Source organism: Chelon labrosus (assembly GCF_963514085.1).
Source record: "Chelon labrosus genome assembly, chromosome: 11".
NCBI lineage: Eukaryota > Metazoa > Chordata > Actinopteri > Mugiliformes > Mugilidae > Chelon > Chelon labrosus.
Genome location: NC_140344.1, coordinates 3857659 through 3872472, shown reverse-complemented (window position 1 = coordinate 3872472; position 14814 = coordinate 3857659). Strand labels below are relative to the sequence as shown.

Genomic DNA, 14814 nt, shown 5'->3' with positions numbered 1-14814 from the left:
TACTGTTTCAGGAGAACTCTTGTTTCCTCTGAAATTAAGGCATCTAGGTTTTGCCAGAAATGGTGTATTCATAGATTGCAAACTACCAACCCAGCGTTAATCCTGAAGTTATCTCATGGTCTTTCAACCTACGTTACATGTCTTGGTCTGAATATATTTGTGTTGTCAACCCTAATCTTGTAGGATCCTGTCGTGTCTGATGGAACACCTGTACACAGAAAAGATGGTGGAGGACTGTGAGCGCAGACTGTTGGAGCTGCAGTACTTTATCGCCAGAGACTGGAAGTAAGTCGCGCTACAATTTATTCCCAGGCTGATTTAGTCGAGACAAAATAAATAAAAACACATGACTAGTTGGAGGATTGGACTTTCAGTTGCATTTAATGCCTTTTAAAATAAGTCTGGACTAAATATAGAGAAATGGAAAAAATATCTTGGTTCTAGTTAATATTTGTGTGCACAACATAAACATGTTAAATTTGAAATCTGCGTCTGTCAGCTATTACTGTGTTGATAATACATCTAGGTCAGGTCAGGTCAGGTCAGGTTACTTTACTGGTACCCATAGGTAAACTAGGTTTACAGTCTAAGAGGCAGGACATCCTTTACACTTATAGACCACCACATGACATACATCACACAAACCATGAAACATACAGTATAGAACAAATAAAACAAACTGTAGATCATGGTTAACAACATGTTACATAAAACATATAGACAGACAGTACAAACATAGATAAAAACATGACATAAAACACATGTGTGTGTCTATTTACTGCATGTATGTGTTTTATGTTATCTTAGAAAATAGACAGTACGACTAAGGCTGATTCATCTGTGGTCCATTTGTTGCTACATAACAACATCGTGTTTGAGTTCTAAAGAAGCGTAGTGTTTCTGAAGGAAAAGTTTCCGTTGTTTATCTCTGTGTTGTTATCCAGGTTGGATCCCATCCTGTATAAAAAATGTCAGGGTGACGCGTCCCGACTCTGTCATACTCACGGCTGGAACGAGACTAGCGAGATGATGCCGCCCGGCGCCATTTTCTCCTGCCTGTATCGCCATGCCTATCGCTCTGTGGAGCAGGGACGGAGGGTGAGTCTCTACTGTCGTCCCTGATTTTCCATCTGATTTGACCTTTAAAGGGTTTGTTCATTCAAATAATGTTTAATCGTGGCATTTATCCACCGTTAGTTTACAAGTTTGTATTCCCAAGGTTTTGTCTTGTCTGCAGTGTCAACCACCTCCTCAAATACATTTAGCTGTCACTCATGATAATACAAAGACCTTTCATGCTGAACTATCTTCTATCAAATGTAGAAAATACAGAGTCTGCTCACATTGTTGTAGTGAGATATGATTCTATCCTTGCCTGCAAAGTGTGGATCTAAATTACTTTTGTGCACCCTGGATGTTGCTTCAAGTATTGGCAAAATGTCTAAATTTGACAACATGAATAAATATTTATTACAGCCGGCTGTCTATATAAAGAAGGAAATGAAAACTTAAATAAATATACTGGAACATTGTCACTGACCAGAGAATATTCTCGTAGCTCCCCACTGGGGCGTCTGAAGCAGAAAACGACGGTCTGACTGTAAGTACGTTTCGCTGCTGGGCTGATGATGATAATCAAACAAACAGTCTGCCTGTCATGATGACTGGTGGTTTACAGGAGGGATGATTGTGTTTGGTAATTCTTATCTCGTCTCAGTGCATGTGGGAGTTTTAATTGCTGATGTGAGTTGGTGAACTGTCATGTGAAGAATCAATACAAAGCTAACCTTTGGAACCAATGGAAAATGTGGCTGCCTTGATTAATTCATGGCAGCAATTACGTGTTTGATTTAAACTGGCAGCGTAATGTGTGTGCTGTCCTTAAAGTGGTACTCCACCCTCAGAAGGATATAGTTTCAGACCCTTCTAAAGTCCCACTATTCAGTTTTGTTTATCTACCCTTTTGGAGACTAAAACGTTTCTCAACAGACATGATTTATATACAGTTGTGAGTAGTCCATGGAACAACAACATCTTCTATAAATTATGTGGACTTATTGTCCAGATGAGCTAGCATAGCTCGCTAACCCCTGTATCTCCATATTGGATGATATGATGTACAACAAGTGATGTAAAGCGACCCACGATAGACAAAATAGAAAGTTGTATTAGCCATTAGCTGTGAAGTACTTAGGTTCTAAATACACAAATCTACAAACATTTAATTGTGAGAATTGTTTATAAAGAACAAAATGATTGGAAATCTAGGGTGGAATATCATTTTATAGCATCTTTAAGCAGTACAGGTTTACACTTGACCCTTTTAAATGCAACTTTGGTTCTTTTCTAACATTGACATCATTGTCACCCTCCTGCAGCTCTCCCGGGACTGTAAAGTGGAGGTACAGAGGATTCTCCACCAGAGGGCACTGGATGTGAAGCTGGACCCTGAGCTGCAGAGACGCTGTATGACCGACCTGGGGAAGTGGTGCAGCGAGAAAACGGAGGCCGGGCAGGAGCTGGAGTGTCTGCAGGATCATCTGGAGGATCTGGTGTCTGACTGCAGAGATGTTGTGGGAAATCTGACGGAACTTGAGTCAGAGGTAGGTCTTGATCAGGTGTTTTTTTTTATTATTATAGTTGAATGGCCTAGTTTGCAGTGAAACTACACAGTTCTGTTATTTTTAAGGTGGCTGCTCTTTAGCACAGTGCATCAGGTAAAAGTAAACAAAATCATATATTTTTTTTATTATATTATAATGGTCTAAAGTGGAAAAGCAGAATCCTCTTTCTTCTCACTGATGCTGTAACCATATGATATGATCTTTGGCAGATTATGGTCATAGAATGGGCATCTATTTGGCAAGGGCTTGAATCTAATATGCAAAAATCTTTATATGCAAAACTCCAGAAATATACCTTAAATTAACGGTAAGTGTTTGCTGTGCTGTGATAGATTTCCACATTTGTTTTGTCAAAGAAAGTTTTCCTCGTATTAAGGATTTTAGGTATTAATAAAAAAACTTATTTTACATCAAAGAACTATGTTGTGTTTTCATTTTGTGACCCGTGAGATTGATGTTGAGCCTCCGTAAGTTACTAAACACCATGTTAGAAACCACTGCTAGGATTGAATTCATCCATATGCCGTACTACCAGCTGTACTGGTTTAATATTTGCAGGCTGACCAAAACAACTTGATTTGATGATATCTTTCTTGTAAACGTTGTCATTTTCTTTGTTCTGTCCCCAGGACATCCAGATCGAGGCACTACTGATGCGAGCTTGTGAACCCGTCATTCAGACCTACTGTCATGTACGTATGCAGCAGTAGATTTATTCTGTCGTAAACTCCTTTCAGATGTGGAATATGTAGCATTGCTGGCATTTGTCAAGTTGTTATAGTGACAGCTTTGTGACAAGTATAACTTGATTGACTGGAGTGGGCACACAAATTTCATTCAGGCTTCTTCTGGGTTGAAAGTTATATTACTGGCTGTGATCTGGTGAAATTGCTATCATTAGGGAGGGTGCAAGGGGCCCAATACTAGAATACACTCAAGTCATATACTGACAGTTCACCCACTGGGATTTGTCTTGGTATGCCAGTACTGGCATTCTGAAAAACTGTACGCTTTTTTTTTTTTTTTTTGTTGTTCCTCCCCATTTGCCTTTCCTGCTTTGATATTATCTAAATGTCATCAAGGAAGTTTCTCTGTTGCTGCTTGGCTTTCTTGCTAAGGTTGCTAGGTAACGTTAGCCTGTGATATTTGGAAGTGTCAAGTTTTCTCTGCGGACAATGATGGTAAAGAACACTGATCAGCATTTTTATTCATGGTTGAATAAACAGGTTATGTTGATGAGATTTCTCAGCGTACCTCAGTAATATCTTCCAGCCCCTACCGGCCTATTTATTTATTACAAGCTGGGTCACAGTGTCCACGTTAAACGTCATTTAATGGCATTTAAAAACTCAGAACATTTATTAGAACATTACTCTTAAAACTAATAAAATCAGCTGCTAACACGTAATGCAGAGAGTAGTTAATGGTCCAGAATTTGGATCCATTTGTCCAGACGTCTGTCAGAAATGTCTCTGTTCTAACAAATATGGAGTAGAGAATAGTGGATACCAATTGTTTTTAATAGTTTCAGCATAATTCAGAAGACATTTTAGTTTTTAGATTTTTCCTTTCATCCAGATGCTACATCTAATTGTGGAAAGTGATTCAAACCTCTATTCATAATGCCTCACTTCTCTTTCTGTCTGTCTGTCAGGAGGTAGCTGATAATCAGATCGACACTGGTGATCTGATGGAGTGTTTGATTCAGAACAAACACCAGAAGGAAATGAATGAGAAGTGTGCGGTGGGAGTGACACACTTCCAGCTGGTGAGCAGACTGACGAAAATGTGTTGTCATGTTGTTTTAGCTCTGCAAGAACACAATAAGAGGCTTCTTGGAGACGTGTCTTCATGTTAACATTACAGATTCAGCATGTGGTAATGAGCCACATTACCTGCTATATTCAGTAATAACATGCAGTTCTGTCTGCCTCTCTGTTCACAGATTCAGATCAAAGATTTCCGTTTCTCCTACAAGTTCAAGACAGCCTGCAAGGAAGACGTCCTCAAACTGTGTCCCAACATCAAGAAGAAGTAAGACACGCAAACACAAAAAGTTTCACAACATCTCTTCATATCTATATATTGTGCAACTGATAAAAAAAACAGTAACACTATTTATCATTCCTCCCTTCTGCTTTTTTTTTTATAATTCCTACCGCAGTAATGACCAGAGACATAGAGCTTTCCAGCAGTTGCAACACATAAGGGATATAACTATTTGATTGTCTATATACATGTAAAGAATGTATTATGTATAATGTATGTGATAAAGTATCAGGAATTTCTGGAGGGAAATTCATCCCGTCTGGCACAAACTTCTATTTGGATTAAATGGATCAGCATTTGGTGGTCAAGGTCACTGTGGCATTATCTTCACACAGATAAAATGAAGTCATCACATTTTATATCCAACTTCATTAGAAACATAATGTTCTGCAATGGATTCAATTCCTTGAGATTGTTTCGTACGTCATTCTCATGCCAAAAATAAAGTTCAGGTGATTTTTTTTTAAAATGATGGTTTGACAGTTCTCATAACTCCTGCTGAGGTTTTCAGCTCTCAGCATTTCTGTGGGAGACTGGTGGCTTAATTATAATTAAGCCATCAGCTCTTTTCCATCCAGCAGTCCAGTAAATACTGACAATGTCCCCGAATGTCTGATAGATGTTATTTCTAAGGCAAAAGGGAATAATCTGGATTTTTAAACAGACCTGAAAGGGATCTCTAATCTGGGTTAAACTAATTTTAGGTGTGTAGTTTTTTTAGATGTATGAATATTGTGTCAACTTCTACAAGTTTTTACAGAATGCTTGTGATAGTCATCCTTTCTACATGGCCAGTACCCGCAATTGCATAATCCTGCAAAGAAAGCCAAAGTCACGCTGTTACATCCAGGCTTACCTCTGTTAACTTCAGCTTCCTATTGGAATCTCTCAAGCGTAATTTCTTTAGTCAGTGTTTGGTAAAAATAAGTATTGCTACAACTAGACTGCAGACACCATGCAGTGCAACCATTATGGACTAACTGGTTTCATCCACAGTTTGTCCACAGCATAGACTATATATAAATATGCTTCTCCACTTCCTTGCATTGGCCAAACTGACACTACTTTCACAGAGATACATCTGTATCATATTAACTACCTAAAATGACAAACCATCCTATTTTTTGGAGTACTCTAAACTAAATTAAATAAATCTGTAGTCTTAGTTGTCAGAATAACATCAGTATTTGCAATTTAAATTTCAGATAGTCCAACTTGGCCAGTAAATATCAGAACTGCTTGCCATAAAACATTCATTACAGTTTATGAGAGGGGTTTTGACAACAACCTGCAACACTCAGTTCTGGCTCACTGGTAACCTTGTGTCTTGTTGTCATTCAGGGTGGATGTTGTGATCTGCCTCAGCACCACGGTGAGGAACGACACCCTGCAGGACGCCAAAGAGCAGCGAGTGTCCATCAAGTGTCGCAAACAGCTGCGGGTGGAGGAGGTGGAGATGGTACGTTCACTAAAACAGCATTATAGTCAGTGGTCAAGAGTTGCATCTTCTGTTGTTTATGTGGACTGTGATGCTTCTTCTTACCTGCACAGGCTAAATGTTTTGGTTGTGTTTGTGTTTCCTGTAAATCCACTGAATGCTCCTTGAATCTCTGCAGTCGGAGGACATCCGCCTTGAACCAGAACTGTACGAGTCCTGCAAGCAGGACATTAAAGAGCTGTGTCAGAATGTGGCCTTTGGCAACGCACAGGTAAGCAACTACACACACGGAGACGCGTCTTGTTTATTTCACACATAAACAAATTCACTTTTAGACAAATCATTATGCCTCAACGCAGTTGTGGAGAAATTTTATCAAAATTGATTTACCTTTGGAACTGAAAACCTAAAATTGAATTGCAGCTGAGACGTCTCATCTTTGTTTTCTTTGTTTGACCTGACAGTTAGATATAGATGCTCTATAAGTGTTTCAGTAACGCTAACATCTGTTGGTGTCTCTTGCTGTGTGCAGGTTATCGAGTGTCTGAAGGAAAAAAAGCGTCAGCTGACGCAGCGTTGCCACCAGAGGATCTTCAAGCTGCAGGAGGTGGAGATGGTTGATCCTGAACTTGACTACCAGTTAATGAGAGTCTGCAAGCACATGATCAGGGTAGGATTTTAAAACCAGTATTACTTGATTCCCTAACGTAGGCCTGTAAATTAGCATCAAGTGATCAGAATATGGCTGTAAAACCAGCTAAAAGTTCAGTAGATTTGAAGAGTAGGAACTTAAACTGCCTGTTTTTAATGCAGTTGAAGTATTTGTGTAATATAAGGATTTAGCATTTTTTTTTCTAAAGCCACTTTATTTTGACTTTAGGATACAGTACCACCCAAATAATCACTGTTTTATGGAAGAATATGGATCTTTAAAGGGATTGTAACTTTGAAAGTTAAATTCACAAACAGCTCTCATATCATAGACAGAGAGCAATTGATCAAATGATGCTGTCATTCAACAGCCTAAGGAATCAGCCAGTTGCTTAAAGGTTATATTCTATATACTGTATTGTTGAACAGATGAATTTCCTGAAAATATCATCAGTCAGTCTGACTCATGGTGCATAATGATCCACCATCCCTTAGTAGCAGTAATTATTCCCAGTGCATTAGTGTCTTTGTTTCTGGGTACATCAGTGAATAAGGTTTATTCTTATGAGGGACCTGAATGTAACTGTTGTTTCATGTGTTCAGCGCTTCTGCACAGATTCGGATGGAAAGAACGTCCTTCAGTGTCTGAAACAGAACAAGAACAGCGAGCTGATGGATCCTAAATGCAAACAGATGATCACCAAGAGACAGATCACCCAGAACACAGGTACAGACACACCATCTGACATTGTATAAATCAGACTTTATTTTCCAGCATTGGATAAGTAGAAGTATTGTATCCTGTTACCACCAAGTGCTGTTTCTGAAACTGTGTGTGTGTCCAGACTTCAGGTTGAACCCGGTGCTGAGGAAGGCTTGCAAAGCTGACATCCCAAAGTTCTGTCAGTCCATACTGACCAAGGCGACGGCTGAGAGCGAGCTGGAGGGTCAGGTCATCTCCTGCCTCAAACTCAAATACGCTGACCAGGTCAGACAAATAACTGTCTTTATACAACACATCTAAGACAACATTTTGGTTTACATTCCCACCTCTCTTTGGATTTAGCTCTAGTTGCAGTGTTCTTTGATCAATGTGAACTTTTCCATAATAGCTTTTTTTTTTCTGGTAGACACTTTATATTTTAGTCTGCCGTAAAGAATTAAAAAGACCAACACAAGGAGCAACGTTTTATAAACTTCAAGGTTAGAAAGGTGTTGGGTAGAACATAAAACTTGCTAATGCTAGAACATTTTTGGACAGAAGAAACTAAGATCAACCTGGACTAGAATGATAAATTAGTGGAATATTCTGCAGTGCATGAGCCAGTTTCTTGAGCTCAGTCTGATTGAGCATGCATTTGACTTGCTGATGACAAAACTAAAGTCAGAAGGACCCACTAACTAATAACTGAAGCTAGCTGCAGTGAAGGCCTGGCAAAGAGGTAACCCAATCTTTAAAGCCCAGGGGTTCCAGACTTCAACCAGGCAGTGATCAGTTTATGGTCATCTTCACTTGTCCAGTTACTTTTAAGTCCCAAATAGCGGCAAGTGTGTAAAATATTTTGAATTGCCAAAGGTTTAATATTTTTTGTTTAACTAAAAGGAGTCTGCACTTCAAATGTATATTCATTATTTAACTTATAACCTGAATACGTTTTAGTAATTAGCTAAAATAACAAATTTGGGCAGCATCCAAAAATACATTGACTTAAAGCACTTCAAATCATTTAAATTTCGGTTTTGTGTGTGTTTTTTCAGCGTTTGTCTCCAGACTGTGAGGATCAAATCCGGGTCATCTTGCAGGAGTCGGCACTGGACTACAGGCTGGACCCTCAACTGCAGATCCACTGCACTCAAGAGGTTCACACCTTGATACTATCTCCCTCCATATCAAACACACACACATAGTTATCCAACTGATATTTAGATTTTGCTGTACTTTTTAGTTGTTCTTCTAAAGTGCCGCTTGTTTCAGGGAGCAAGTAACCAAATGTCCCAGTTTTTTGCATCCATCACCTTAATCCTTGCATTGCTCCCAGTTTTGTGGAAAACCGATTAATGAATTGTTTGTTTCTGAAAGCACACAGTTCATTGGTTGTTCTAATGTTGTACTGTAATCATCAAATCATATAAGATGATCTATAAGCATATATTATTAAAGTCAGTGTCAGAACCCGGACTTTCCTCAAATCATCTGACATTGTACTGTGGCGGTGTGGCCAGCAGGAGGCGATAACTGCTTTTAGCTAATTACAAATAAAACACATTTCATTGGCAGTTTAGGTGAAACGTTACGCTTGTACTGGCTTAAATTACTACAGTCTTTATTGTTGGCTTGATTATTTCTCAGGGAAAATTCAAATATTGATCCCCATAGACGTGTAATGATCTACTCAGCCCTGCTTTCAGCAAGCAGGCAAAAGCTCAGAGCTTCAACAGCATACATGGCTATAAATGATGGTGTGTGTTTGTTTGTGTGTCTAGATCTACAAGCTGTGTCCAGAGGAGGCAGCGGCTCAGGAGCAGACGGGACAGGTGGAGGAGTGCCTGAAGGTCAACCTGCTGAAGATTAAACAAGAAAGTTGTAAGAAGGTAAAAAAAAAATAAAAATCCAGCTTCATCAATTACAGAGCTAGGCACCGATTTAAAATTTAGACAGACACACACCTGTGGCTGCTCTTCTGTCAGGAATCCAAAACTTGAGCAGTTCACGCAGAAAAGGAGAAACTATTTTTCTCAGTATTTTTCATGGCCCTTCCTCCTCTGCCCCCTCTCCTCCCGTTCTTGTTTATCATCATGCAGGAGGTGTTGAACATGCTGAAGGAGAGTAAAGCGGACATCTTCGTCGACCCCGTCCTTCACACAGCCTGCGCTCTGGACATCAAACACCACTGTGCTGCCATCCCACCTGGCAAAGGCCGCCGTGAGTCTACAAATTCACACTTAAACCATGTGACTCAAGAAAAAGCTTCCTGTGAAAATTAAAAGTGACATTTTTCTTGCCTTTGAAGGTGTTAAATGCTGTCGATATCGGATCATATCTTTAGTTAGGATCCAGGAGTCGCGTTAACTGAATATTTTCTGTCATTGACCGTTTTTTTTTTTTTTTTTTTTTTTTTTTTGAACTGTGATGGAAAAATCTGAAGGCCATCTGTAATTTTGACAGATTGCAGTTCACACCCCTGACCACTCGGTGGCGAGTGACATTATTAATTGGCTCTTGTCTCTAATCGCAGTTTGCATTCAAAACATTGCGGAACTTTTATCAGTGCACGATTTCCTGGTACACCGATTATACTGATGCACACGTCAGAGCTCGCCTAACCATAGACATATATACAATATATATGTATATGTCTATGTCTATGTGGCTAACAGCTACCAAAATGGAGGAATCGGATGAAAGCACGTTGCTAGTGATGAGTTTTTGTGCAAACGGTGCATCTAAGAGCTGTTAGCGCTAGCAGTTCCGGTCCGAGTACGGACAAGGCGTGTCGGCAGCCCAGACTTTTTTTTCTCCTGCCATTTAAAGTCAGTACTGTCAATACTGAAAAAGTACTTAAAGATAATGAAATTTTTAATGAAAATTAAATGCTATTGAATTGCATTATTATCATTTAAAAAAATTGAAGTGACGGGTAAAAATAGATGACAGGATTTTTATGACCCTGTCAGTCAAAATGACAGACAACGAAAACGTCTAGTGCAACCTCTGTTAGATCATATGTTGTTTTTTTTTCTCCAATCTGTAAATCTCTAACTTTATTTACATTATTTAAATGTTATGGCATCTTCATTTTATGGAAAACATGTATTTTCATCACTGAGTCAACTAGAACCTACTGAAAGAAACAAATCAGTCCCTGAAAAACAATTAAAAATTAAAAACAAAGGTTACCTAAAGCTAAGGTCCTAACAGAGCAGAAAGAGAACACCCTCACAGCATCATTGTTAATTTATTAGAGCATATATCAAACAAACTAGCTGCCAGCTATTGTCAATAAATCATCTGACCTCAGACAGCTTCAGATCAACACTACATAACGTCTGTCTGTGCTGCTTTTGTTTTCTCAGAAATGTCGTGCCTTATGGAGGCGCTGCAGGACAAACGTGTTCGTCTGCAGCCAGAGTGCAAGAAGAGGCTTCAGGATCGCATTGAGATGTGGGGCTACGCTGCCAAGGTACACAGAGCACATCTTCTCCAGCCAGCCTTTCAGTAAAACCCTCTCAAGACTGGGAAACACAACCGGTGGTGAAGTTAAACAAAACGGATAAACTGAACTTTACACACCACAAAATAAACACAACAGCTGCAGTGCTGTTTAGTTTCCTCTGGTCTGTGCTGAAGTACGTATGTAGTATTTATCTTGATAGGATAAATGTCCAAGATACGCATTATTTATAATGATGTTAAAGCATGTTACTATATTTTGTTTTAAAAGTGATGGTTGTGCTGCATTAAAATTAGTTTTCTATTTTTCTATTTAGAAACAGATGAACTGAATAAAAACAGACTTTTATTTGACCGAATAACAGACAGAATAGTAGAACACAGCTGATGCACGCTCTTCCTACCTTTAGGTGGCTCCTGCTGAGGGTTTCTCAGACCTGGCCGTGCAGGTGATGACGTCACCGTCCAAGAACTACATCCTGACTGTGATTGGTACAGGCGTGGCGCTGCTCTTCCTGATGGGCCTGTTCTGCGGCAGATTCACCAAACGAGTCACTCAGGAGCTGAAGGACAGGTAGACTCCGTCCACTTCAGGGTCAGGACATGCCCACAGGAGAACCGACCACCACTGAAAAAGACCTCCCCGTCGTTTACCCCCTGATGCCCCTCTACTTACCCTCTTCTCACTCCTGAAGAGTCCACCGGATCACCTTCATCTTTATTTCTTCAGTCCTTTTCAGCCCATTTATTTGCCCCTCCAAGCATTTTACCCTAGAGGGGGGCATCCACATGGGAATGACATTGCCCACAATCCTAAAGTGAGCGTGACCAGCAACTCCCCCTGCTCTTTCTTTACATATGCCCCACCTAGTCTACAGTGGGGCATATGCTCTTCCTGAGCTTTGTTACAGAGTTTCAGCTCCTTCTGCAGTTTTACCGCTCACTCGTCCAATGTAGATGCACTATTACTCTGCTGTGGTGCAGGGGTGAAGATAGGGAAGGGGAGTGGGCAGTGTGGGTTGCAAGGATATAGGGTCAGAGGTCAAGATTTAGGGTTGAGTGTGGTGAATTGAATCATATTAAGTGTAAATGTGTAGAAAGTGGGATGGGGAAAAATGCTCATGTATAGAGCAGTTTAATGATTTTAATGACAAAACTGCGTGTTGGTGTGAAGGTGTGTGTGTGAGCGAGTGTGTGTGTGTGAGATCCAAACGGTCTTTCTACCACCATATTCTTCTTGTTTGTCCTTCTGCTAAAAGGTTTTTGGGGGTTGTTTTACAGTTTTATTTTGATATGTGTTAGATTTGATCGCCATGGGACTGCCAGGTGGGCGGTACCAACCAGCCAGCCTTCCACCGACCGATCCACGGTTGAGACAAAGTCACAAACGCTCCTACTCTGCTTGCTCCGTATCTCTTCCTACAACGGGAATTGTTCCACGTCATCGGATCATTTCGTTTTTTTGGAAACCGCAACATCAGCTCTCCTTTACTGCAGTCTGGCTTTTTTTTCTTTCCTGTTCCTTTGTCAGAACCCAACCTGTGCCATAAAAGCACCACGTCCACCTGCTGATCCCAGTTCAGCTGCTTGCACCATGCCCACTGTGGATGGGAGACTTGATTTACATCACACTCTCCACCTTGAAAACCTTGGTCTGAGCACACAGACTGGACAAAGTGGCTTTTTTTCTCTCTCCCTCTCTCTCTGAGGGGCTGTCGGTATTGCACCGGTTGGTACGGAAAATCTGAGCGCAGTGCCGGGGGGAAAAAAAAACAACAGATGTGGAGATGTGAACATTTTGTGTAAAGATGATACTGGAATCAATGCACATTTTTTTTGTTCTTTTTTTATATCTATAAATATATATATATATTGTTTTCTCATAGCCTTATTTATTTGTTTACTAATGGTCAATGTATTTTTTCCCCCCTATGAGTTGAATGTTCTCTGGTTGCCTTTTCACCAGAATCCATCCTGCAGGAGGAACAGTGGGGAAGAGATGTAGGGAACAGGCAGTGAAGGCGTGAAATCCTCCATGCATCAACCTGCTTCAGTTGCCTTGGGTTCTTTACGTAGGACAACGGACGCCTCTTGGGGACACGGACTGACTGAGACTGATGTGGCATTTGGAGCTGGATCAACAGCAGCTGGTATTTAGGAGCTGTTCAACACAACTTGCTTGCTTTTCTGTTCTAGATCATAAAAGTTAATCTGATAGGAGCTTGGTGAAAGTGACAGAAATTTGATAAAACGGGAACTGTGAACGTGATAACGCAGAGGATGAGGGTTGGTGTCAAACAAGGACTGGTGTCAGATGTATACGGGAAGAGAATTCAAAGTGCATTCACAAGACGGCTGGAGAAGTTGCAAAACAGACACAAGCTTCATCATAATGAGTTTTCTGCGTCTTTGGGTTTTCTTTGGGTTTTCTTTAGGAAGATGAAGATGAATGGATACTGAAAGTGATTGGTAGTGGCAGCCCTAAAAGAATGGTAATGTCCATGGTGAAAAAAAATAAATAAATAAAAGAAAGAAATTCTGAATGAAACATAAACATTTTGTTTCCTGTATCTGGTTTGTCTGATGCTCAGCCTGCAGGTTGGTACAGGAGGAGGAAGTGTGTTTAACCGGTCATTGCAGAGTCATCATGTCTTCGAGCTTTTTGGTCTCGGGTTAATAAAGACAGAAACGAGACTTTCTTGGTTTTAGTGAAACACTTACTGAGGGTGTCTCCTCTCCCAGCTCGAGCCGATCATGTGTACATGTGTATCTATACTGAGTGATGACATACTGTAAACTACGTACTGTGCGGTTAGCCTGTACTGTTTCTCTCTTTTTCTATTTGTTGATGCTTGGTGTGGTGAGCGCTGCCCTCGCTGCTTGTAAATGAGACGTTCTGATTCATCGAACTGCCTTGACTTTGTTTCCCATCTGTTTTTATCTACGCGTGCCTAATCACCGTCCCGCCGACGGATCCCACTGTACAGAACATCCCAGAACCCCCTGCAGCTTCCAGCAGAGCGGTGGGCATGTGACTGTGTTTCTGTGTGTTGGATGACGTGCGTTTATGTTTGCATGTGATGGGTCACATGTGTGCATGTTTGCGTGTGTTGGATGACTTGTGTGTATGTGTGTGTGCGTGTGTGTCGCCCACAGATTTCCAACTCTGCCGGAAGCTGTTAGATCTCCAGTCGGTTCCTATTCTCGTTGTCCACAGCGATGATGGCTTGAACATTTCATTTTAAATTTGTGAAAATTTTTTTGTAAACCATGTTTTACGTTTGAATCCATGGAGCTTCAGAGCGTCAGAATGATATATTTTTTTTCTTGTCCACATTTCTTTTTGGTTTCTTTTGTTGGTCTGTACAGATGAAAAATGGACAGTTTGTTAATAATAATAAAGTCTGCAAGGTTTCTATTCCAATGTCTGGTTTGTTTATTTCAGAACCTTTAAATACAGGAGCTGCCACTAGCCTGTGTTGACCCAATTGTCAAAAACGCAGAGAGAAGACCCAGTGAGAACTGTGTTTTTGTCCAGAAACAATAAAGGCACATCAGTGAGCCATGCAGTAAGTGACATGTTTCTTCATGTGCATGTGCACCACTGTGATGGTATTTTACAAGAAAGCCTTCATTAAATTTCTTTTCATTTTTACCCACTTTGATTTCAACACGGTGCCAGTTTACGGGCTGAAACACTGAATGCAGCACACATGGGCCTTGAATGCACTGTGATCCGTGCCAAGTCCGTACCTACGTGCCTTAAATGGTTTACTTTTAGGGTTGTGAACGTGTTATATTCATTGAAGAGCATGCATGTCCCAGTAAAAGACCAGATTTCAGACAGAATTAAGGTTCCACAAATCAGAATTGTGTGTAAA

General features: G+C 40.4%; 1 protein-coding gene across 3 annotated transcripts in view; it reads left to right on the top strand.

Annotated features, from left to right (window-relative positions):
• The window catches only part of LOC311495064 (Golgi apparatus protein 1-like), a 34143-nt gene extending 19792 nt beyond the window's left edge, over positions 1-14351 (top strand). Inside the window, exons 10-27 of one of the 3 annotated variants that reach the window (XM_084554375.1) lie at positions 184-285; positions 945-1098; positions 1559-1600; positions 2379-2603; positions 3254-3316; positions 4279-4392; positions 4570-4658; positions 6015-6132; positions 6290-6382; positions 6644-6781; positions 7366-7489; positions 7608-7750; positions 8521-8622; positions 9247-9354; positions 9565-9685; positions 10837-10943; positions 11344-11507; positions 12900-14351. In XM_084554375.1, the coding sequence (XP_084410501.1) occupies positions 184-285; positions 945-1098; positions 1559-1600; positions 2379-2603; positions 3254-3316; positions 4279-4392; positions 4570-4658; positions 6015-6132; positions 6290-6382; positions 6644-6781; positions 7366-7489; positions 7608-7750; positions 8521-8622; positions 9247-9354; positions 9565-9685; positions 10837-10943; positions 11344-11507; positions 12900-12960 (2068 nt within the window). In that variant the 3' untranslated portion in view covers positions 12961-14351. Of the gene's footprint in view, positions 1-183; positions 286-944; positions 1099-1558; positions 1601-2378; positions 2604-3253; positions 3317-4278; positions 4393-4569; positions 4659-6014; positions 6133-6289; positions 6383-6643; positions 6782-7365; positions 7490-7607; positions 7751-8520; positions 8623-9246; positions 9355-9564; positions 9686-10836; positions 10944-11343 lie in introns of all 3 variants that reach the window. The other 2 variants (XM_084554376.1, XM_084554377.1) reach the window with 2 other exon arrangements.
• The last annotated feature ends 463 nt before the right edge of the window (positions 14352-14814 follow it).